Here is a 21,431-nt window from a genome sequence, read left to right as displayed (position 1 = left end):
TTAGAAGGATTTTTTGTTTTTTGAGAGGAGAAAAGAAACTTTTGATTTGCTCCAGTTGGCAGTGAAGTACCATAAAAAAAAGATTTATGAGATACAGTTCACTCTTATAAAATGTACAATTCAGTGATTTTTAGTACAGTCCCAGAGTTGTGCAACTGTTATTGCCTCAGTCAGTTTTAGAAAATATTTATCACCCGCTTCATGCTCCATTGTCCTTCTCTTCCCCTCCCCTCACCCAGCCCCAGGCAACCACCTGTCTGCTTTCTGTCTCAATGAATTTACCTGTTCTGGATATTTCACATTAGTGGAAGTGGTGTTTTGAGGTCCATTTTAACTTGAAAGAACCAGTATGATATAATAATGCTCAAGAGTATCAGCTCCAGATTCAGACTTCTCAGGTTCTTCTTACTCTACCATTTAGCAGATTTATTTCTTCGGATGATTACCTAATTTTTCTGTGCCTCGAATTCCTCCTCACAAACAGGACTAACAGTGGGAACTTACCTGAGAAACATGAAGACCAGATGAGTTAATGTATCCAAAATGTTCCTGACAGTGCCTACCACAGAGGGAGCACTCATTGAAATGGGCGCTCAATTCATGTATTGAGCTGGGGGTGGGTGGAACCACTTCTGAAGCAGACAAAATAACGACAAAGTTTTGACCTGGAATTCTGTTTGATTTCGCTCCTAACAACTTAGTTGTTTGGAAAAGGATGTTGGAGGAAGGCTACAGGAACTTTCTTGATATAAAGAATGTCGGATTATTCATTTGTTTTCGAGGCTAGTAAAGATTATGTTAGATTAATTAAAGTAGAATTTTCCTCAGGCTTTGGGGGTTTGCTGAGCAAACCTGCCATTTCCTTATTACCTGCTACTTTTATCAAGGAAAGGATTTTTGTTGTTCTTAATCAAGAAGCCATGTAAAGGCATATTTTCTTTGGAGAGCTGCCATTTAATCTTAAAATTTGTGTAAATTCTTTATTCCTTTATTTTAATAAAGAAAAAGTAATTTCCATTTACTTTTTCCCATTTTTTGTTAATAATCAGAAAGCTGTGGCACACATTGCATGACTTTTAGGTCTTTTTGGATCTTTATAGATCTTCCGTTTTCTTAGTATATTGGGTAAGATGCTTGGAATTCAGTAGAATCATAGGTTGGTTGTGGAACTTTATTTTAGAATTATCGAACATAACTGCCGAAAGTGACTTTTAGGATGCCTCTTACTTTTGTTGACAAGTCACTTAGGCTAAGTAACCTGTAGAAGGTTAATTATTGATGGACCTGGGACTACTTCCCATTGATCGTGACTCCTTTTTCCTCAGATTGTAACTTTTCCTTCATGTTCACAGTCATACTTCACCATCATTCATGTGTAATCATATTTCTTACGTAGGGGTTCACTCTATTATTAAAAATAGGCAAACTGGATGGGTCATACTAACAAGGTAGATTTATTTTTGATGAGGTTGTAGGGTATCAGGATTGCCCCACCCTCCACAGGTATTGTTTTCTTAAAGGCAAATATAAACAACCTGGTTGCCCATCCGTTATGCCTCTTTTCCTGCCCCGTTAATAGTGAAGTCAGGATTGAGAACAAAGGTCTGCCCAGGTAAGGGGTTGATATTCCTTTAGTAACCTTTTGTGTGTGAAGGGACAGACTTCTGAAATATGAAATGGTAACCATTTACCTCAGTTCACAAAGACATTGGCTAAAGCCTTTGTGACCTGGTGATCTAGCTTCCTGACCAGTTCTGTACAACTTGCAGGTACAGCTGGCCACTGGGAAATTCTTACAGCATGCCCATGATTTGGAATGGAGCTGGGTGGGTAGGGATGAAGGCCTGTGGGAACTTAATTACTTTCTTTGCATAAAGCTCAGCATCCCTTCAGAACCTATATTTCTCTTTCTTAAAATCCATTGCATTTTCTCTGCTGTATCTTGCTAAGTGTCTCAGAGAAATTAGTGTGTACTTCTCAGTGGATCTTTCTGTCTTCTAAAGAGAAAAGCTGAACCATCTGTGTATAAATCCGTTGGACTAAAACAATGCTAGGAGTATTTTCCATTATTTCTGGTCTCATGTGTTTTCCTTATTATAAACCGTCAGCTGTAACAAGTAAAAAAAAACTGAATTGACTCACTCTCCAGTCCTCTTTGTTTCTTCCCTTCTCCACCAAAGAAATACTAGTTTCTGTAATTGCATGTAGGTATATAAACTGAGTTGCTTTTTAAAAAACTTAAACGTAATATCAAGCTGGGCTTCTCTGATAGCTCAGTTGGTAAAGAATCTGCCTGCAATGCAGAGACCCTGGTTTGATTCCTGGGTTGGCAAGATCTGCTGGAGATGGGATAGCCTACCCACTCCAGTATTCTTGAGCTTTCCTTGTAGCTCAGCTGGTAAAGAATCTGCCTGCAGTGCAGGAAACGTGGGTTCGATCCCTGGGTTGGGAAGATCCCTTGGAGAAGGAAAGGCTATCCACTCCAGTATTCTGGTCTGGAGAATTGCATGGACTTTATAGTCCATGGGGTTGCAATGAGTCAGACATGACTGAGCAGCTTTCACTTTCCCTTCTTTTATGAGAACTTCATGTGCTAAAGAAATAGAAGTACTTCTGTGTATAATACTAATATACTAATAATAGAAGTACTGCTGTGTGTAATAATGGTAAGAAACTCTTGAGCACATTCTGTATTTAATCTTACTAGTTCTAAATACAGTAACTAGGAAGAATCTGAGTGACAAACTGCTTCTTGTGTCTTTTACTTTTTAGAGCATTTACAGTTTTTTGTAATTATTGCCTGACAAAGTAATGTTTTAAGAGGTTTGCTAAAATGATTAAAGTTTTAAACCTTTATTTATAATTGAAATGATTAAAATGGAAAGTCTATTACTTGAACTCTTCCTGAGTCTGCTATATCTTTTTTTTTTTTTAATTCTCATTGTGAAATATAAAACTCACACAAGGTCAAGAAATCGAACTTTGCCAATACCACAGAAGTTGTCTCATGTCCCTTCCCAAACACTATTTCCTTCCCCTCTCCTAAGGTAACCACTATCCTTGATTCTTTTTTTCTTTTTATTAAAACATTGTAATGTAATTTTAATAATTTATACTCCATTTACAGTTATTGTAAAATATTGACTGTATTCCTTTTAATGTACAATAATCATTATAGCCTCTCTCACATCCAGTAGTCTATACCCCCCACCTTCCCACTCCCTCTATTCCCCCCACCCCTCACTGGTAACCAACCTTTAGTTCTCTGTGTCTGCAAGTCTGCTTTATTTTGTTAGTTTTGCTTACAGTTTATTTTGTTTTTTTCCCTTCTACATAGAAATGATATCATACAGTGTATGTCTTTCTCTATCTGACTTACTTCACTTATCAGAAAACCCTCCAAGTCCATCCATGTTGCTGCAAAGGCAAAAAGCTCATTCTTTTATTCTGGCTCATATTCTATTGTGTATATGTGCGTGTGTGTGTCACATCATCTTTATCTGTTCGTCTGTTGATGGACACTTAGATTGCTTCCATACCTTGGCAATTGTAAATAATGCTGCTGTGAACACTAGGATGCATGTAGCTTTGCAAATCACTGTACTGATTCTTACAGTATTAAGTTTCTTGCTTTTCCTTACAGTTTTATCATCCAACTGTACATTCCTAAACACTATAGTTTGCCTGCTTTAAAAAAAAAAAAAACTATATAAATGGATTTGAACAATTTGTGTTCTATTGTATTTAGTTTCTTTTGCCCATTATTATGTTTGTGAATCAACATTACACACACACAGTTTTCAAAAAGTTTTAATTACATGGAGAAAACGGAATAGGAAAAACAGTAGAGGGACATAAGATGTTTGTTTTACTAATGACTTTGCCTCTAACTAGAAAAGATGGCTTTGAGCAAGTCACTGAATCTGTCAGGGTCTCCTCCTTTTTCTTCTCTAAAACATGATAAAATGGGTTTCAATATGATAGGACCTCTTTAGCTCTAAAATATAGTGAAACTGGATAACTAATGTTATACTGTGCTGTCCTTAATTTCTTTCATTTTTGTTTTCATTAGGTTGTCTTGGAGATACCCAGTTTTGTTTTAGATTTCGACAGTCTTCTGGGAGGAGGGTGTCACTGCATTGTCTCCTGGATCAATTTGACAAAGATTTACCAGTTTACTTAAAGGTTGGAAAAGTAGTAATAGAATAATGTCCATGTGAGAGGAAACTTTAGGACCGAGTTACCTCTTACAGCATTCAGAAAAACTGTGCTTTTGTTTTCTTACCGTGTTAAACTGTTGGATTTCCTAAGTGAATCTGATTCATTAGGATTTAGTATGTGAGTGAAAGAGACTTTTTAAAGTTATTGTTCTTAAAACATATTATAATGCCATTGTGAATAATAGAAATTAGAATGTTGAGGTAATTTTCTTTCTTGTTAATAGCTCTTTGTTAAATGTGGAAGCAGGGTGAATATCACCCAGAGTTAAAGATTCCCTGTGGTAATCCCTACCGGCTTTACAGTACAATTACTGTTGTCTCTTTGATTTTTAAATGAGCTTTGGTTTGCAGTTATTGTCTGCTAAAAACAATGCTAATAATTCAGATGGTTCCAGAATTTCTGTTTGGTACAGTGGTTCACACTTTAACTACATGAAGAATCATTCTATCTGTATGTCCTACTAGCACAGCCAATAAGAACTTGACATCTTTTCCCTCAAATAAGAATTTACAGCTTACCTTCCGTGTTCTACCAATGACTCTAATCTTCCAGTAAGCAAAGCCTTTAAAAAAATGTCTTTAAAATCCTTTAAAATGTCTCTTATAGCCATCTCATCCTTTCCATGACCTTGGCTATCACTACTAACATATTCTTTCAGCTGCTGATAGCTTGTTTGTGTTCTTGGCCTTGTATCAATAAGCATATATTATCTTACTAATAAGATTTCCAGATGGCTCAGAGGTAAAGAATCCACCTGCCAATGCAGGAGATGTACGTTTGATCCCTAGGTCAGGAACATCTCCTAGGTGAGGAAATGGCAACCCACTCCAGTATTTTTGCTGGGACAATCCCATGTACCGAGGAGCAGGGGGTGCTGCAGTCCGTGGGGTCACAGAGTCAGAAGTGACTAAGCACACACGTCTTATTAATCCTCCCTATATTGTTCTGAGACAGTTCCTTTTGCAAACTTGAGGGCTACTGAGGATTACAAAATTCGCCCAAAGACACCCATCTCCTGTCTTTCTCAGTGCAATATATTTTATACAGTGTTCCTAGCTAAAGTGTGCATAATATATTACATAAAACAAATCTAAAATGATTACCTATTGCTTAATGAATAAAGAGCTAATGATAGTACTGTTTCCTGGTTCTCACTTTTTAGGCCTTCCAAGATAAAACTTTACCTTCTGAATTTCTAGCTTAATCTTCTTTCTATACATGTGTCATATTTTAGCTAAATTGAACTATAGCTTTTCCCTGAGGTAGCTTGTATTTTTTTGTCTCTGCATGATTTTGCTCAAACTCTTGACCCTCTAAACCTGAAATGTCTTTGTTTAAGTCATATCTGTTCTTCAGTACCTAATTCAAAAACATCTGCCTCTGTGAAATCTTTACTGATCACCATAGACAGGTAATCTCTTGCCCCTTGGCAGAAGGGAAAAAATACTACTTTGTGCTTTTTTCATGGTACCTGCCCTCCTTTTACATAATAGTCATTTTTGTACTTGTCTTCTCTCTCTTAGTTTGTGATCTTCTTAAGGAACTATGTCTTATGCATCATTTTATCTTCTCTAACACAATGCGTTATTCAAAGTAGGTGGTCAATAAATATTTGTTTAAAGAATAACAAGGAACTGGGCCAGAGTTTATTCCATTAGGATGTAAAAATTTTGCAAGTTTTTTGGGAATGTAATTGCCTTTCAAATTGTATGTTGATAAACATTGCAGTGTTTCATTATTATTGGGTGAAAAATATAGCAGTATATGTAGGACTCAGATTAACAGTTAACTCCTTTTAATTTCTCTCTTGAAATTTTCTATTAGAATACCTCAAAAATTGTAGGCAGATTTTTAAAACATTAAGTGTACCATTGGGGAAAACAGAATTTGATTATTTTCAATTTCCGTTAACTACCATAGATGTAAATAAAGAATAAAAACATTAAGTTATAGAAGGTTGGCTTTGTACATTAAGCTATAATTATTTCATCTTTAGGCAAGTTAGCAGGTTTCTATCTGGCAGTTATTATCATGATAGTTGTTTACTTTGGTGGAAAAGTATAACTAGCTTTTTGTGTATACTTCATATCTCAGTTTGAGTTTATAAAGGAACTTGCCATTAATAGTAAAGAGTTGATATATATGTATGTTTTTAATTTGTCACTTCTTTCATAGAAAGATCCTGCCTATTTTTATGGATATGTGTATTTTCGACAAGTTCGGGATAAAACTCTAAAAAGAGGCTATTTTCAGAAGGTAATTTTCATATACATTAGTGGAAACATTTTTACATCATGGTTAGAAGAATAGAAATTATTAGAATGAACAGTCTTTAAAGTTTCATATTTCATCTTTAAACATACTGGAATTTATATTTTATCTTTTTTTTTTTTTTTAGATTGTAGACATCTGCCCTTAAATTTTTAACTGCTATTGAATTTTGCCTTTCTGCTATCTATGTGCTAGATTCCTGGCAGTAAGTTACAGTTACTGTATGAAACTTTCAAAACTCAGAACAATCTGTTTAATTTTCACATTTTAGAATAAGGGAAAGAATGAACAGATTGTGATATAGTTACAACGAATAAAAGTCTGCAGTATGTTTTTTTGAAGAGCCACTAAATATGCTTGACCAACCTCTTAGGCATTACTGCTCCCACTCTAAATGTATAATTTTTTTGTTTCTAAATATATATATATATAAATATAAGTTAGTTCCAGTTTGATCCCAGCTGACAGGGAGGGACACACTGTTACCTACTGTAATTAGAGCATGCCCTGGCCGTGTATTGATGCTTGGTGGAAAGATGAAAAGTAATTTTCAAGAAAAATAGATTTTTTAAAAAATCAGCATATTCTATATCTGAAGTGATCACAGACTATAAAGTGACAATTTTTAAGAATGTGGCTAAAGCCATTGAACCCTAAAATATAACAGCCATAGGTTTTAGTTTGAAAAAGCATCATCATTTGCATTTTCTTTATTAGGAAGAGTTTATCTGGCTAATTCCTAATATTGCTTTGCTGACAAAAATAGTAGCTAGGCTTTGAAATTATCCACGATACTGATTTGTTTATAGGAAATTCTTTTTCCTGGAGAGCAGGAAAATCTGTGACTATGTCTTTATGCTCTTAAAATGTAGTAATAAGGTTAAACTTCAGTGTTCTGCCATTCTAGTTTTACATTCCTTTTAACTATCTACTGTCAAAGCCTTTTTATTTTCAAATCCACACTTTTTGCTGAATTTGGCTTGTTAGTAATTGGTTACATAAGAAATGACAAACTTAAATTATAGTCATAAGGAAATTAAACACTTGTTTTTTTTTTCCCTTGCAGTCCTTGGTTTTAATCAGCAAGCTACCTTATATTCATTTTTTTCACACTGTGCTCAAGCAGATAGCACCAGAGTATTTTGAGAAGAATGAACCTTATTTGGAAGCAGGTAAGTTAAATATTGTATGAGTTATGTTCCTCTATAAAGGAGTTTTAAAATTTTTACTGGAAATAAGTGAAAAAAGATCAGTTAAGAATTTTGAGGGTTATCTGATGGAGAGATATCAAACTATGCTTCTGGCGTATTTACCTACAAACAACACAGACCCTATCTTTTATTATCTCCTTTTGAAATACAGATGATGCTTATTTTTTGGATAATAATGAACAAATATTGAGTTGCCAATTCCGATACTTAGAGTACTATTAAACAGAAATCCTATGTCACTTGATACAGAAAGAAGACTTCCTCTAGGTTGTGTGCTTTGTAGCTGATTTTAGTAGTAATAAATAAGAAAACTTCTTTTAAAACCTATTCATTTCAAAGCATATGTTAGCCAGTTTGTATCCTAGAACATTGGTGTGTATCTTGTGAAATACAAGTTATTTCAGTTCTTTTGCCATTTATCTTCCATCCTTCCAAGTGTATTTTTTCTGCCATATAGAAAGCAAAAAGTGGAGTTCTAATTTCTAATGTTCCATTGTTAATATTTTAGTATTTCCACTTATACTAAAGAAATATTTTACTATATTTTCAGCTTGTAATGATGTTGATCGATGGCCTGCACCAGTGCCAGGGAAAACATTATACCTGCCTATTATGGGGGTAGTAATGAAGGTAATGATAGCTTGTATTTCATTTGTCTCTTTTTTTAAAGAACTGTAGGAAGTTCACGTACGCATTTTGCTTTTTAACTCCCTAATAACGTTCAGTCGCTTTGCAGCTTTCACTTCTTTGTCCTTGGTGTAAGGAATTACAGAGGTACCACAAAACTGTTTGTCACACAACTCCACAGGGCACCAGTCTCTTTTCATCCTGTAGAGTGTGAGGATGGTGGTGTTATTCTTAATAATATTTGTAAATGTGAATGCCACCTCCTAGAATTGTACAGCTTCATGGTCCTCCAGAGATGGATGGTATTGCAGAGCACGTGTAGAATTGAGTATGAGTTAGTAAACTTTAAAAGAACAGGATGGGGAACACATGTATACTAATTAAATAAAAATTAAATAAAAAAAAAAAGTAAAAAACAAATAAAAAAAATAATAAAAGAAATTAGGAAAGCCATTGATTCTCAGTCTTATGAAATCTTTTTAATAGCATCTGGGTATTGTTCTCTATTAAGCTGTGTGGTTTTTGTTTTTAATATAATGAGTTAACATTTTGTTCTCAGAGTTTGTGTAAATGTGCTCTAAGTGCTTTTGCCATTCATTTTTAAGTTGGGCTTATTTTTGGCGATGTTCTCTCTTCAGATGTCCTCGTTTCTGTTCTGTTTTTCCCCCCCTCCTAAATAATCAAAAGTTGCTCTGGGTTGAGAGTTCTCATGGTTCCCTGTGAGATATATCCCGTAGTTTGGCAAGCCTGAGAGGGTGTGTTTGGGTGTGTGTATATTAATGAAGCAAAGACTGGAACAATAAGCAGGAACGGTATGTAGTTGATGTCCTTTTCTGGTTTTCAGCACGTTTGCTTCTCAGTGGGTTAGTGATTTCTATGTGTGGGAATGTGGAGACCTTGGTTCACTTACCTTCTGCTGTGACTGAAAATAAATACAACTTTTATTTTGAATCTTACAAAAGTGTTTTGCTTTCACGGCTTTTTAGGCATTGCTGAGTATACCTTTCAGCTTCAGGATAGACTGAGTGCTTCTGATCCCTTCTTGTACTGTCACTCACAAATTACTGTGTTAAAAAAGGTCATTCTTTTGTAGCCAGAGTTATTTTCTTCTTTTTCAGGTCCGGATTCCCACATGTCACGACAAGCCTGGGACAACTCAAATAGTGCAGTTAACTCAGCAGGTAGTATGGTACTGTGGTAGAATAATCCAGCATATATAGTCTTTTTAGCAGAAATTTTCAACTAGCAAATTTAGAATTTCTTAGATTTATGTTACATTTCTGAATATCACTGAAATATCCCATTAAATAATTTTTAATGAATTGATAATAAGCTTCCTAATGTTGCTCCGTTTTTGTTGTTGTTGTTCTTTCTCTGGTAGACACTGGAGAACTCAGAATTTATACTGTAATTGTGAGGAAAAGGAAAAAGCTGTCTTTTGAAAAAGATTAAACAAGGTTTGATTCTAACAAAACCTCTAATCTTAGAAGAATGGTCAACAGACTTCTGTTTGGGGAAACTTAATCAAAAGGATTATGTAGTTATGATTGCCTTTCATTTTCCCCACAGTTACATTTGTTTGTGGGTGGGGATGAATTTTTCATTTGAAATTATTTAACTGGTGTATTAGCACTCCCTTGTTCTTTGAATTAAATAAAAATGGAGAGCAATAGGAAGACTAATTTTGCCTGTTGTATATCTCAACTAGTATTATGGAAGTATTTCATACAGTTGAGAATTAATCTGACATCTGACTACTGGATTAATGCTTTATCTGTGGAATCTGTGTCATCCTTGACCTTCTGCTGTGTTAGGGGAGACTGATAACACCCATTCTCTTTGTGGCTGCTTCTGGAGGAAGAGAATCCTAAAAGACAGAGAGGGCAACATGGCTTACTGATCATGAGTTAGATTTTAAAAACCAGTTTCTGTAAATTTCAATGACATCTTGTCTATTTGTCTTTTTTATCTCCTAGGGAGATGCTCATATATCTGTTATTTTACCTACTGTTCATGAAGTGGATCTTTTCAGGTAAAGAATAAAAAATTTTGTTAACTTCCTTGTCTCATTTGCTTTATGATATTGTTATTAATTTCTTTAGAAAATGAATGTTCCTATATCAAATGTGGGAAAAATTGGAAAAAAACAAATGATTCATTCCTGACTGCACATCATTTTCTTTGACTCCTAAGGAACTTTGTGTATGGACAGAGTATTATATGGTAGAAACAATTTTTTTTTTGTTTGGTTGGGTGTGAGAACAGTAAATGATATTTTTTTTTCCAGGGATGGCTTTTTTGGGGGACTTGCAGGTAGATTGGGAGCATAAAGCTTGATTCTCCAGAATGAATATAAAAGTCGTGCTAAAGAAAGATTTTAGCATTTTAGACATTTAGCTCTGTCATTTCCCTACAAAGCCCTCATTGTAGTAATTAACACTGCAGTTAACTTAATGCGTACCACCGGTGTCTATTAAAGGTTTCCTCTCTTGAATATTTAATACTTATCTCCCTCTCAATAAAAACCACTTTGTATAACAGATATTACCAGTACAACACAGAGCTTTCAGAGACTGCTTCATCTTGTAACTGTACTTCCTATCTGTTTGTGCCTTTACTAATAACATATTGAGAGCAGGAGGAGAAGGGGACGACAGAAGATGAGATGGTTGGATGGCATCACCGACTCAATGGACATGGGTTTGGATGGACTCCGGGAGTTGGTGATGGACAGGGAGGCCTGGTGTGCTGCAGTTCATGGGGTCGCAAAGAGTCGGACACGACTGAGCGACTGAACTGAACATATTATTACTATACTTCAGAGAAAAACTAGTTTGCAACTTTGATGCCTTAAGGGCATCCTGCGATTAAAGTTAGTTGGTCAGATGTTTTTCATACAGGTCTTTTCCATTTTTCCTTTGCTTATTTTAAAATTTTATATATAAATTATTGTTTAAAAATTATATATATAATTATATACATTATATATTTTTATAAATTATATATATTCTACTTTTCTGTAAGCTCATGATTATTTCAAAATTTTATGTATTATATAAAATTTATGCATCTATATAAAATTTGGAAACAATCCCAAATGTACAGAAAAGTGGTCAGTACAGTACAGAAAACTTTTTTTTCCTAGAACCAATTTATAGTCAGTTGGAGACCTGATGCCCCGATCATCCCTTAATACTTTAGTGTCTATTTTCTACAAATAAGGACTCAGTGCAGCCATAAACATTGGAAAATTAATAATGATAATACCATCTACTTTTGATAATACCATCTACTACTGAGATCACATTCAAATGTCGCCAGTTGTCACAACGATATCTCGTTCAGAGTTGTCTGTTGCATTCAGTTGTCATGTGTTTTCAGTCTCTCTTAGTCTGGAACATTTCCTCAGTCTTCCTTTCATGCCCTGACATTCTTGTGGATTACAGGACAGTTATTTTACAGGAAGTCCCTCAGCTTAGGTTTGTCTGGGGTTTACCTGTGATTAGATTCAGGCTCTCTATCTTTGGTCGGGAGATAACCAAAACTTGCCTTCTTACTGATAATGCTCACTTTGATCATTTCATTAGTTTGGCGTTCCCCAGCCTTCTCTATCGATATTTTCCCTTTTGTATTGTTTTTATTTTTGTGGTTTTTTTTTTTTTGCTCTTCCTTACATATCTTTTCTTGCCTTTGAGTAGTTAAAATTAACTTTCCCTAACTTCCAGCTCACAAATTTGTTTCATATTTTTATACTTAAAAGTTACTTGTTTTTTTGTTTTCTTTCTTTTTCTTTGTTGTGTGTATATGTTTTCAACTAGGTAGATCAGTTGTGATTTTTATAAATAGATAAGTAGTTTTCCTCTAATCTACTAGGAAAAATTTTGACCTGGCTAGGAGGAGATGTAACTTAGGCTAGGTAATGTACCAGAGTTTTGTTCCTATATGCTTCTGTCTAATTCCAGGGCTACTATAAAAATGTGCAGCATTTCTGTAGGGAGAGGATCTTCCTAGGAAATCATTCTGTTGTTTGGCATTAGAACCCCACTCCATTGTGATTTCTTTTCATCCATCCTTTAATGATGAAAGCATTAACATTGAAATTAAGTACATCTAGTAAATATCCTTTAGAAAATTAATTTTTTCTTGTTTCCTTCAACATACTTAAGAAATTCAAATGTAACAAAGCAGTATTGATAAACTAGATGTACCATCAGTTCAGTTCGTACCGTATGGTATAGTAATTTAATAATTATCTTGTATGCTTTTATTGTTAGCCATTCTGTGTGTCAGTATATTACATTAATATTGTAAATATTTACATTAAATTTTGTAAAATTAAATTTTACATTAAATTTTATATTTATTTTACATTTAATTTTGTAAAAATTGGAATAAAATCACTATATATTTTATGTGGATAAAAGGAACTTATATCTCTATGCATCACCATATTCTGTATAAATGGATTTGTATATCAGTTCAAGGTATATATAGCTATAAGAATTGTATCAATATGAAGTTTTTAGAATCACTATATAGGAACTTAAACCTTGAATGGATAAGTAAGACTGTCTCTTCTGTGTAAACACCTTCCAGGTGTTTCTGCCCAGTTTTCCTTCATAGTCAGATGCTTTGGGAGCTGGTGCTGTTGGGTGAGCCCCTTGTGGTCATGGCACCGTCACCATCAGAGTCTTCAGAGACTGTATTGGCACTTGTTAAGTGAGTATATTTGGTTCCTGGTGGTGATAGTTACAACACTTTACCATCTGTGATTGTTTGCACATTCATTGCATCGATCTACACAATAACCCTGTGAGAAGGTAGTACTCATTATAGCACCATTTATTGATGAGAAAATTAATTCAGGCTCCATTAGGGCTGGAACCATGTTTTGTTTTTTTTCTGAATAATAGGCATGCTCATACACTCACATAAAGTTGGCACCTGATAGATACCAGTAGTGCGAACAGTCAGTGTCTAGTAAAACGCATGTAGTTAGTGAATGACAGAGTCAGAGTTTCACCCAAACTTCTCTTAAATCCAGTGTGTTTTCTGTATTTTAGCCACTCGGTAATTACATATCGCCATTGTCCTGAAACAAGCTTACCATTTATTGAAACAGATAATGATCTCAGTGGGGTAAACTCTGTGTATAGAGGTTTTATAGTTACTGTGTAGGGCCTTTAATTTCTGTCCTTTGTTTCACATGTGTTTCTTGCCTCACAGCTGTATTTCTCCATTAAAGTACTTCAGTGATTTCCGACCTTATTTCACTATTCATGATAGTGAATTCAAAGAATATACTACCCGTACTCAAGCCCCGTGAGTAAACAAAATAACTTTTATTGACTAAATATTAACCTTTTTTTTTTTTTTTTTTTAAATTTATATTTAGTATATTTATTTTATTTTATTTTTTTTCTCTAATTTTATTTTATTTTTTAAACTTTACATAATTGTATTAGTTTTGCCAAATATCAAAATGAATCCGCCACAGGTATACATGTGCTCCCCATCCCGAACCCTCCTCCCTCCTCCCTCCCCATACCATCCCTCTGGGCCGTCCCAGTGCACCAGCCCCCAGCATCCAGCATCATGCATAACCAAAGCATTTAGAATTATTTTTGGTAATAATTTAAAAGTTTAAAATTTGAACTTATTGCGAGATTGATTTTGTAAAGGTACTTTTGAGGAGCAGCTGGTAATAATTTCACATTTCAAGAGTCAGTATCTTATTTTCTGTAAATGATCTGCTTTACCTGTGGAAGCCATAATTGTTATTAATAGCTAGCTACCCAACTGTAGTTTTAGTTCTCTTTGTTCTTTGCTTCATGACCTCTTACAGTATCAGTTATCTTTTCTTGCTCTGTAACTTCCTTTTCCTTCCCCTTCCTCATTGAATCACCATACAAACATATAAAAATTCTTCTCAGTCTATAAAAGGGGAAAAAAAAATATCTTGCCTTTCCCTCTTAGCTCTTGCTCTATTGCTCACCTTTTTTTCATAGCCTAGTTTCTAGAATAACAATAAAAATTTCCATTTACTGTCTCCACTTCTTGGTTTCCTAGCTGCTTCTCAATTCATTGCAAGTTGATTTCTTCGTCTCTGCTGAAGTTGTTTTTGCTGAGGTTAAGAAGACCCTTCTCACTGCCTTGAACCTGTGGACACATTATTGCCCTGTTTTTTCCTGCCTTCCCTTTTCTCATGACATTGAATCCACTGACCTTGAAAACACTTTAATCTTTGATGCCATCTCACCTGACTGTCTGGTGGTGCACTCAGTCTTCTCTGCAGACTTCTCTTCCTCTGCCAACCCCTTAAATGTTGGTATTCTCCAGTATTGTGTTCTGGGTTCTGATTTCAGACCGATAATTCTTTCTGAACAGTCTTATCTGTACCCACGGTCTCTGTTAACCCCTACATAATGAGGACTGAAGTTTGTCTTCCTAGTTCAAATCTTTGCAAGGTCTCGACCTCTATCCAAGTTTTTGTTTTTGTTGTTTTTTACTGTGTTGCCACCTGGATATCTTAATGGCACCCAAAACTAAACATGTTCAAACTGATTTCTTTTTTGTCTCCTCATTTTTTCCCCTAGTTCCATGCCTCTTCCTATTTTCAGGAAGGAATGGTACTTCTTTTTACTTAGTTATCAAAAACCTGAATTGTCATAAATTTCTCCTTTTTAATATGCTCCACATAAAGTTTACCCAAATTCTGCCAGTTCAACATCCTAAAATATCTCTCATAAATTTGTTATCTTTTTCCAAAGCTCTTTTCCTAGTCTTACTATTTCTAGTCTGTTTCATATCTGCTGTTTCTTTTCCCCAAACTTCTTCCCCTTTTTGTAGAGCATTTTCCAAATCCCCCACCCAAGTGATCTTTCTAGTAAGTACATTTTTATTTATGTAACATTCCTCTATTTGGTTCTCCAGTAGCTTCTGTTTGCCTACAAGATAACATCTAAATTTCCTAGCATGTAAAGTTGGTACTTAGTGATCTGGCTAGCATCTGCCCATCTGCTTTCATTTCAGACTGTTCACGCTTCCGGCTTTGTGCTTTAAGAGTGCTGAACTATATGTAGTTTTACAAGTAGACCATGATCTCACTTCATGTCTTTGCACATACTGTTCATTCTCATGTATCACTTTTTTTTTATACCCTTGACAAAAAATTCCTGTCATAACTTATATACTATTATATATCAACTATACTTCAAAACAAAACTCCTATTCATCTTTCATATCTCTGTACACATGTCATTGTTTCAGTGAATCTGTCCTTTAGTCCGCTGGCAGACATAGTTTCTCCTTTGTAATTCTTGTACATTTTATATCACCTTCACTATATTCTAATTTCTGATGTTATAATTGGGTATGTATACCCTTTTTCCTGTGTGGTTTAAGAAAGACCGTGTCTTTTCATCTTTATATACCTCATGCCAAAAATAGTGCCTGGCATGTAGTTGGTACATAGTACCAGTGAAGGAAAAGATTATCTATTGTTCACTCAAAATAAATTGTAAACTGATGGGACATGCGTTTTTTGGTGACTTTGGCTTTGTTCTGTTTTTATGTAGGCCCTCAGTCATATTAGGAGTGACCAACCCTTTTTTCGCAAAAACACTCCAGCACTGGCCACACATTATTCGAATAGGAGACCTTAAACCTGCAGGTAAAGTTCTTGGTGTTCTTGTTTTAGTGTGTAATGTGGATGAGCAGGTTTGTTTCTTCCTGTTTGTTTTCATTGCTTGGTTACTTTTTAGTTATGTTGATGGCAAACTTCTTTGAGACAACTGGAATAAAACCTTTAAAGGAGAGCATGACTTCCAGTTAAAATATACAGGTTCTTAAATGTGTAAGCCGTCATGTCCTCCTACCAAAAATGCACCTACAGTGTTATATGAATTATAACAAAATGAAACCTCAAAAATTTGAGCTACTTTTTATATATATATTAATATAAGCCCAATTAAACAAGATTTTCCCAACAGTGCTTGAATAAAACCTTAAAGAAAGTTCAGGTTACTCAGTTTAACACAAAATTCTCAACTAGGAATTGAAAACAAGAATTAAACATTTTTGTGGTACTGATACTGATTAAAGAAGTGGCCACAGGCTGTGCTTTCACTGAAAAAAAAAAAAAAGACATGTAGTACCTTTCTGTGGGCTTCGCTTGTAGGTCCATCAATAAAGAATCTGCCTGCAATGCAGGAGACCGGGATTTGATTCCTGGGTCAGGAAGATCCCCTGGTGAAGCCAATGGCAATCCACTCCAGCATTCTTGCCTGGAGAATCCCATGGACAGAGGAGCCTGGCGGGCTACAGTCCACGGGGTAGCAAGAGTCGGACACGACTGAGCGGCTAAACCACCACCACCTTTCCATGGTGCCTTTCCATTCATGTTTAATGAATGTTTATTAAATGAGTAAATAAATTCTAACCATTGGCAATTTTGTTAACCTAAATGACAGTTTAGTGGTACCTCTGACATTTTCTCACTGGACATTCTTGAATTTTCTATGCAAATAATTGAGATGTGAACTGTCCAAAATGTTCTTTTAATGATATTATGATATGTTACTTATTAAGACTTTTCTTTTGGTATTATGGGTATTATATTTAATACATTATTTATTTATTTTATAAAATATCCTTCCTGGAATATAAATAAATCTGATAGACATATTAGAGTCAGGAAATAACATTTTAAACCCTGTTATTTACAAATATTAGACTCAATCTTAGACTGAAATCCTTAGAAGCCTTAAGAAATAGGGGAAAGGGCAAAGGACTTTACCTTGACAGTCAGTTCTGTGTGACCTTTAAACCTTGGATTCTTTGTCTGCTGGGAGAATTAAACACAGTACTTAATTCATGGCACTCTGGAAATGTCAGTGTCATGATCCTTTGACATTTCATTAGTGTTCTGCCTGATAATTCAGAGCACAGCAGTGACCAGAGTCTTATCTATGAGAAGATATGGAAAGTTGGTTTTTATCATAATTTAATCTTGATATTTACTTTCTTATTTTAGTCCTATTAATCTATACCATTTGATTAATTGTAACATAGTAGACTACTGTTTCGGAGAAGGCAATGGCACCCCACTCCAGTACTCTTGCCTGGAAAATCCCATGGATGGAGGAGCCTGGTGGGCTGTGGTCCCTGGGGTCGCTAAGAGTCGGACACGACTGAGCGACTTCACTTTCACTTTTCACTTTCATGCTTTGGAGAAGGAAATGGCAACCCACTCCAGTGTTCTTGCCTGGAGAATCCCAGGGACGGCGGAGCCTGGTGGGCTGAGTCGGACACGACTGAAGTGACTTAGCAGCAGCAGCAGACTACTGTTTATTGTCCTTTTTCAATGAGAAAAGGCTATGTGTTGGGGATGTAAGTATTATTATTAGAAGCTTTTGAAAAGATCATTGGTAAAGTGGCATGAACTGATGAGCCTGCTTAACTTTTTAAGAAAATGCCAAACAGTTTTCTGCAGTGGCCCACCATTTTACATTCTTAACCAACAGTGTATGAGGGTTCCTATCTCTTCATGTCACATCCCTGCCAACATTTGATATTATCTCTTCCTTTTTTTCTTTCTAGTGGGTTTGAAATGATGGCTTTAATTTGCTTTTTCCTAGTGACTACTGATGTTGAGTATCTTTCCATCTACTTATTAGTCATCTGTATATCTTATTTGTGAAATGGTGGTTTAAATCTTTTGTCCATTTAAAAATTAGGTTCTTTGTCTTCTTTAGTTGTAAGAGGTCTTTATGTATTTTGGACACAGGTTTTTCTCAGATACATGATTTGCAGATTTTTTCTCACCGTATTTGACTTCTTGTTTTGTTTTCTCAATGATGTCTTTGGAAGTGCAAAAGTACTTAATTTTGATGAAGTCTAGTTTATCAGTTTTCTTTATTTCTTTTATGAATTGACCTTTGATGTTTATCTAAGAACTTATCTAAGAACTTGTGCCTAGCCTAAAATCACAAAGATTTTCTTCTATGTTTTCTTCTAAAAATGGTATTGTTAGCGCTTATATTTAGGAACCACTCCAAGTTAATTTTTATGTATGATGTGGGGTTCAGGGTATAACGTCATCTTTTTTTTGCACATTGATATCAAGTTGTCTTAGCATCATTTGTTGAAAAGACTGTTCTTTATCCATTGAATTGCATTGATACCTCTTTTTGAAAATTGATTGGCCATAAACATAAGGTTTATTTCTGGGCTCTTGTTTCTGTTTCATTGATCTTATTTTTATACCAGTATGTCTTGATTACTATAATTTTATAGTAAGTTTTGACATCAGGAGATATAAATCTTCCACCTTTCCTATTCTTTCTCAAAATAGTTTTGTCTCTTCTGGGTCTATTTTGGCTATTTGCATTTCCATATACATTTTAAGATAACCTTGTCAATTTCTGCGCATTGGGCAGAAAACAAAAAAGGTAACTGGAATTTTGATAGGAATATATTTGGTTACAACAGGGAATATGTAATCAACTTGGGGGAGAAGTGCCATCTTAAAGATACTGAGTTTTTCAGTCCAGAAACTTAGACTGTCTCTCTGTTGTTTAGATATTCTCTAATTTTTCTCAGCAACATTTTGTAGTTTTCAATATACAGGTGTAATTATGATGTTAGGTGTAGGTTTTTCATAGATGTCCTTCATCAAGTTGAGGAAGTGCCCTTCTGTTCCTACTCTGTTGAGAATGAGTATAATGAATTGGTGTTAAATGTTAAATGCTTTTTCTGTATCTGTGGAGATCATCATGTGGTTTTTGTCCTTTTTAATAAAGTATATTGAATTAATTGATTTTTTTAATGTGAAACTAACCTTACATTCCTTAAATAAATCCCATTTGGTATATAGTCCTTTATTATTATTATTATTATTGATACAAAGAAAAGTAAATACATTTTCCTGTTCTGTGGGTTGTCTTTTCACTCTCTTGATAGTATCCTTTGATGCACAAAACCTTTTAAACTGTGACGAAGTCCAGCTTGTCAGTATTTTCCTTCATTGTCTTTGGTTTTGATATCACATTCATGAAAATCCATTTATCTTTTAATTTAGGAGTACTGGGTATATTTCTTGGGATATTTTTCCTTTTTGCCCATTGATCTTGAGACCAAGACCACTGCAAATTTCTCCACAAGTTATAAAGCTTAACAGGTCTGCTTAGAATCCTGACTTTGAAAATTCAAGACTATCTAAGTGGATCAGTAAAACTGCAGAAAAAGGATGTTCTGTCCAATTAGCTGGGAGGGCATAATGAAACTGAGATTTTGCTCCCCTGGGCCCAGAAGCTTGTAGCTTTATGAGAAATATATATGTGTGTGTGTGTGTATAGTTTTAATCCTGCAGAAAAATCATTCCTCCTGTTATAAAGGGATTACTGTACCTAGTTTTAATTCACCCAAATCCTATTAAATGAAGAAACATAATGCAAGGATAATGGTACTTAACAAGTATTCCTCAAAGAGAAAGTAATTCTACTACTGAATATTGGATCAAATTATAAACTGAATTTCTAACTAGAAATTGGGTTTGATGATTTCATGAAAGGTGAAACATTTCCCCTCAATGTAGAAGAGTCCACTTGTGGCTCAGATTGCGGTTGTGCCTTCCACTGTCGCCACCTGGTGGCAGTGTTTCTACACTGCAAAAGCAGAATTTGGGGCCGTACCAGGAAAAATAAAAATAAAAACAAACTTTGAATACTACAACTGCATATTAATTTAGGAGTTGCTTTCAATTCTGTTTACTCTTAAATGGTATTATGTTTGACATCATATTCAAAATGCTATTTTAGTCATGTTCCATATACTTAGCACAAAAGATTTTAAAGCTTGAGTGATGAAAAGGGAAATTTTAAAGTAATGATCAGTATTAATGAAATCAAATATCCATTTTATATAATTTACACAGGTTGTTTCTGTAATGTTGTTATAACCCAGTGTTGCTTTTATCCAGTTTCAAAGTACTAGAAATAAACTCTTAAATATCAATCGATGTTAACAAGAACACCTTAGCTGCAGCATCCCTGACTAATAAGTATTAAATAACAGCCAGTGGATTATCAGTCTTAGAACATTCCAGTTTTGTGATATGCAAAATTCAAATAACTACAAGAATCTTTATGATGTTTCCCTTCAGGTGAAATACCTAAGCAGGTTAAAGTGAAAAAACTGAAGAATCTAAAGACTCTGGATTCTAAACCTGGTATTGACTTTTACTAATTTTTAAATATATACTATATAGGTAAATGGGTCCTACTGCTTACCTTCTTTTCTTTTCTTTACTTCTTAGGAGTTTATACTTCTTATAAGCCATATCTAAATAGAGACGAAGATATCATAAAACAATTACAGAAGGTGATTACTTGCTCTTGTATTAATTTAAATGTTCTTACTCAGGTATGCAATATCCAGTAAGGTAATATGTGCTTTATGTGCAATCACGTGAAAAGAGGTCTCTCTTCTGAATGAATGCCTCATAAAAATCAGGAGACTAATGTAGCAGCAATTATGGGCTAGAAATATGGGGGCTTCAGCTACCAACTAGTGCCAGTCTTCCTGAAAACTTAGGAATTACAGTGAAAAAGTTATGGACTATACTATGAGGTAGCTTAGTACCTGACAATTGGGATAGTTAGCATTTTTTTGGAAAATACATAGTATTAATACAGCAAGTATGAAATAAAGATAGTCATTGTGAGTTAATATTTTAAAGGATGGGATGAATATCTTATATTCTGTTCTAAGGATTTTTTAATAGGATATTGCATAGTGAATTTCACATTAAATTACTTCAAGATGAAGTTCTAGGTTTTTTTTACATCAAATAAAAGTCCATAAATTTTTATATCAGCTAAGCTTCTATAATCATTCATTATTTTCTATTCTCTGACACTAGAGTCTAGGTTCTCATTTTTCCCTCTTTTAAGGGTGTTCAACAGAAGCGTCCTTCTGAAGCTCAAAGTGTTATCCTCCGACGCTATTTTTTGGAACTGACACAAAGCTTCATCATTCCATTAGTAAGTTAGCATATGTATTTGCTTAATTTAATGACTTGTTGAAGAGCACATGATGTTT

General features: G+C 34.7%; 1 protein-coding gene across 4 annotated transcripts in view; it reads left to right on the top strand.

The window, feature by feature from the left end:
- Positions 1-21,431, top strand: part of DENND6A (DENN domain containing 6A) — a 72,836-nt gene that overhangs the window by 20,673 nt on the left and 30,732 nt on the right. For 3 of the 4 annotated variants that reach the window (XR_003507917.1, XM_027523920.1, XM_027523919.1), the window contains exons 4-15: positions 4,073-4,185; positions 6,397-6,477; positions 7,559-7,664; positions 8,254-8,333; positions 9,449-9,511; positions 10,307-10,362; positions 12,927-13,049; positions 13,557-13,652; positions 15,908-16,002; positions 20,494-20,559; positions 20,647-20,711; positions 21,284-21,373. Coding sequence is in view for 3 of the 4 variants with exons in the window: in XM_027523920.1 (XP_027379721.1) it covers positions 4,073-4,185; positions 6,397-6,477; positions 7,559-7,664; positions 8,254-8,333; positions 9,449-9,511; positions 10,307-10,362; positions 12,927-13,049; positions 13,557-13,652; positions 15,908-16,002; positions 20,494-20,559; positions 20,647-20,711; positions 21,284-21,373 (1,034 nt within the window). In the remaining variant the exon portion in view is untranslated. The remainder of the gene's footprint in view (positions 1-4,072; positions 4,186-6,396; positions 6,478-7,558; positions 7,665-8,253; positions 8,334-9,448; positions 9,512-10,306; positions 10,363-12,926; positions 13,050-13,556; positions 13,653-15,907; positions 16,003-20,493; positions 20,560-20,646; positions 20,712-21,283; positions 21,374-21,431) is intronic. The other variant, XM_027523921.1, reaches the window with a different exon arrangement.

Source organism: Bos indicus x Bos taurus, chromosome 22, assembly GCF_003369695.1.
Source record: "Bos indicus x Bos taurus breed Angus x Brahman F1 hybrid chromosome 22, Bos_hybrid_MaternalHap_v2.0, whole genome shotgun sequence".
NCBI classification, from domain to species: Eukaryota; Metazoa; Chordata; class Mammalia; order Artiodactyla; family Bovidae; genus Bos; species Bos indicus x Bos taurus.
This window is presented reverse-complemented; position numbering and strand designations above follow the sequence as displayed.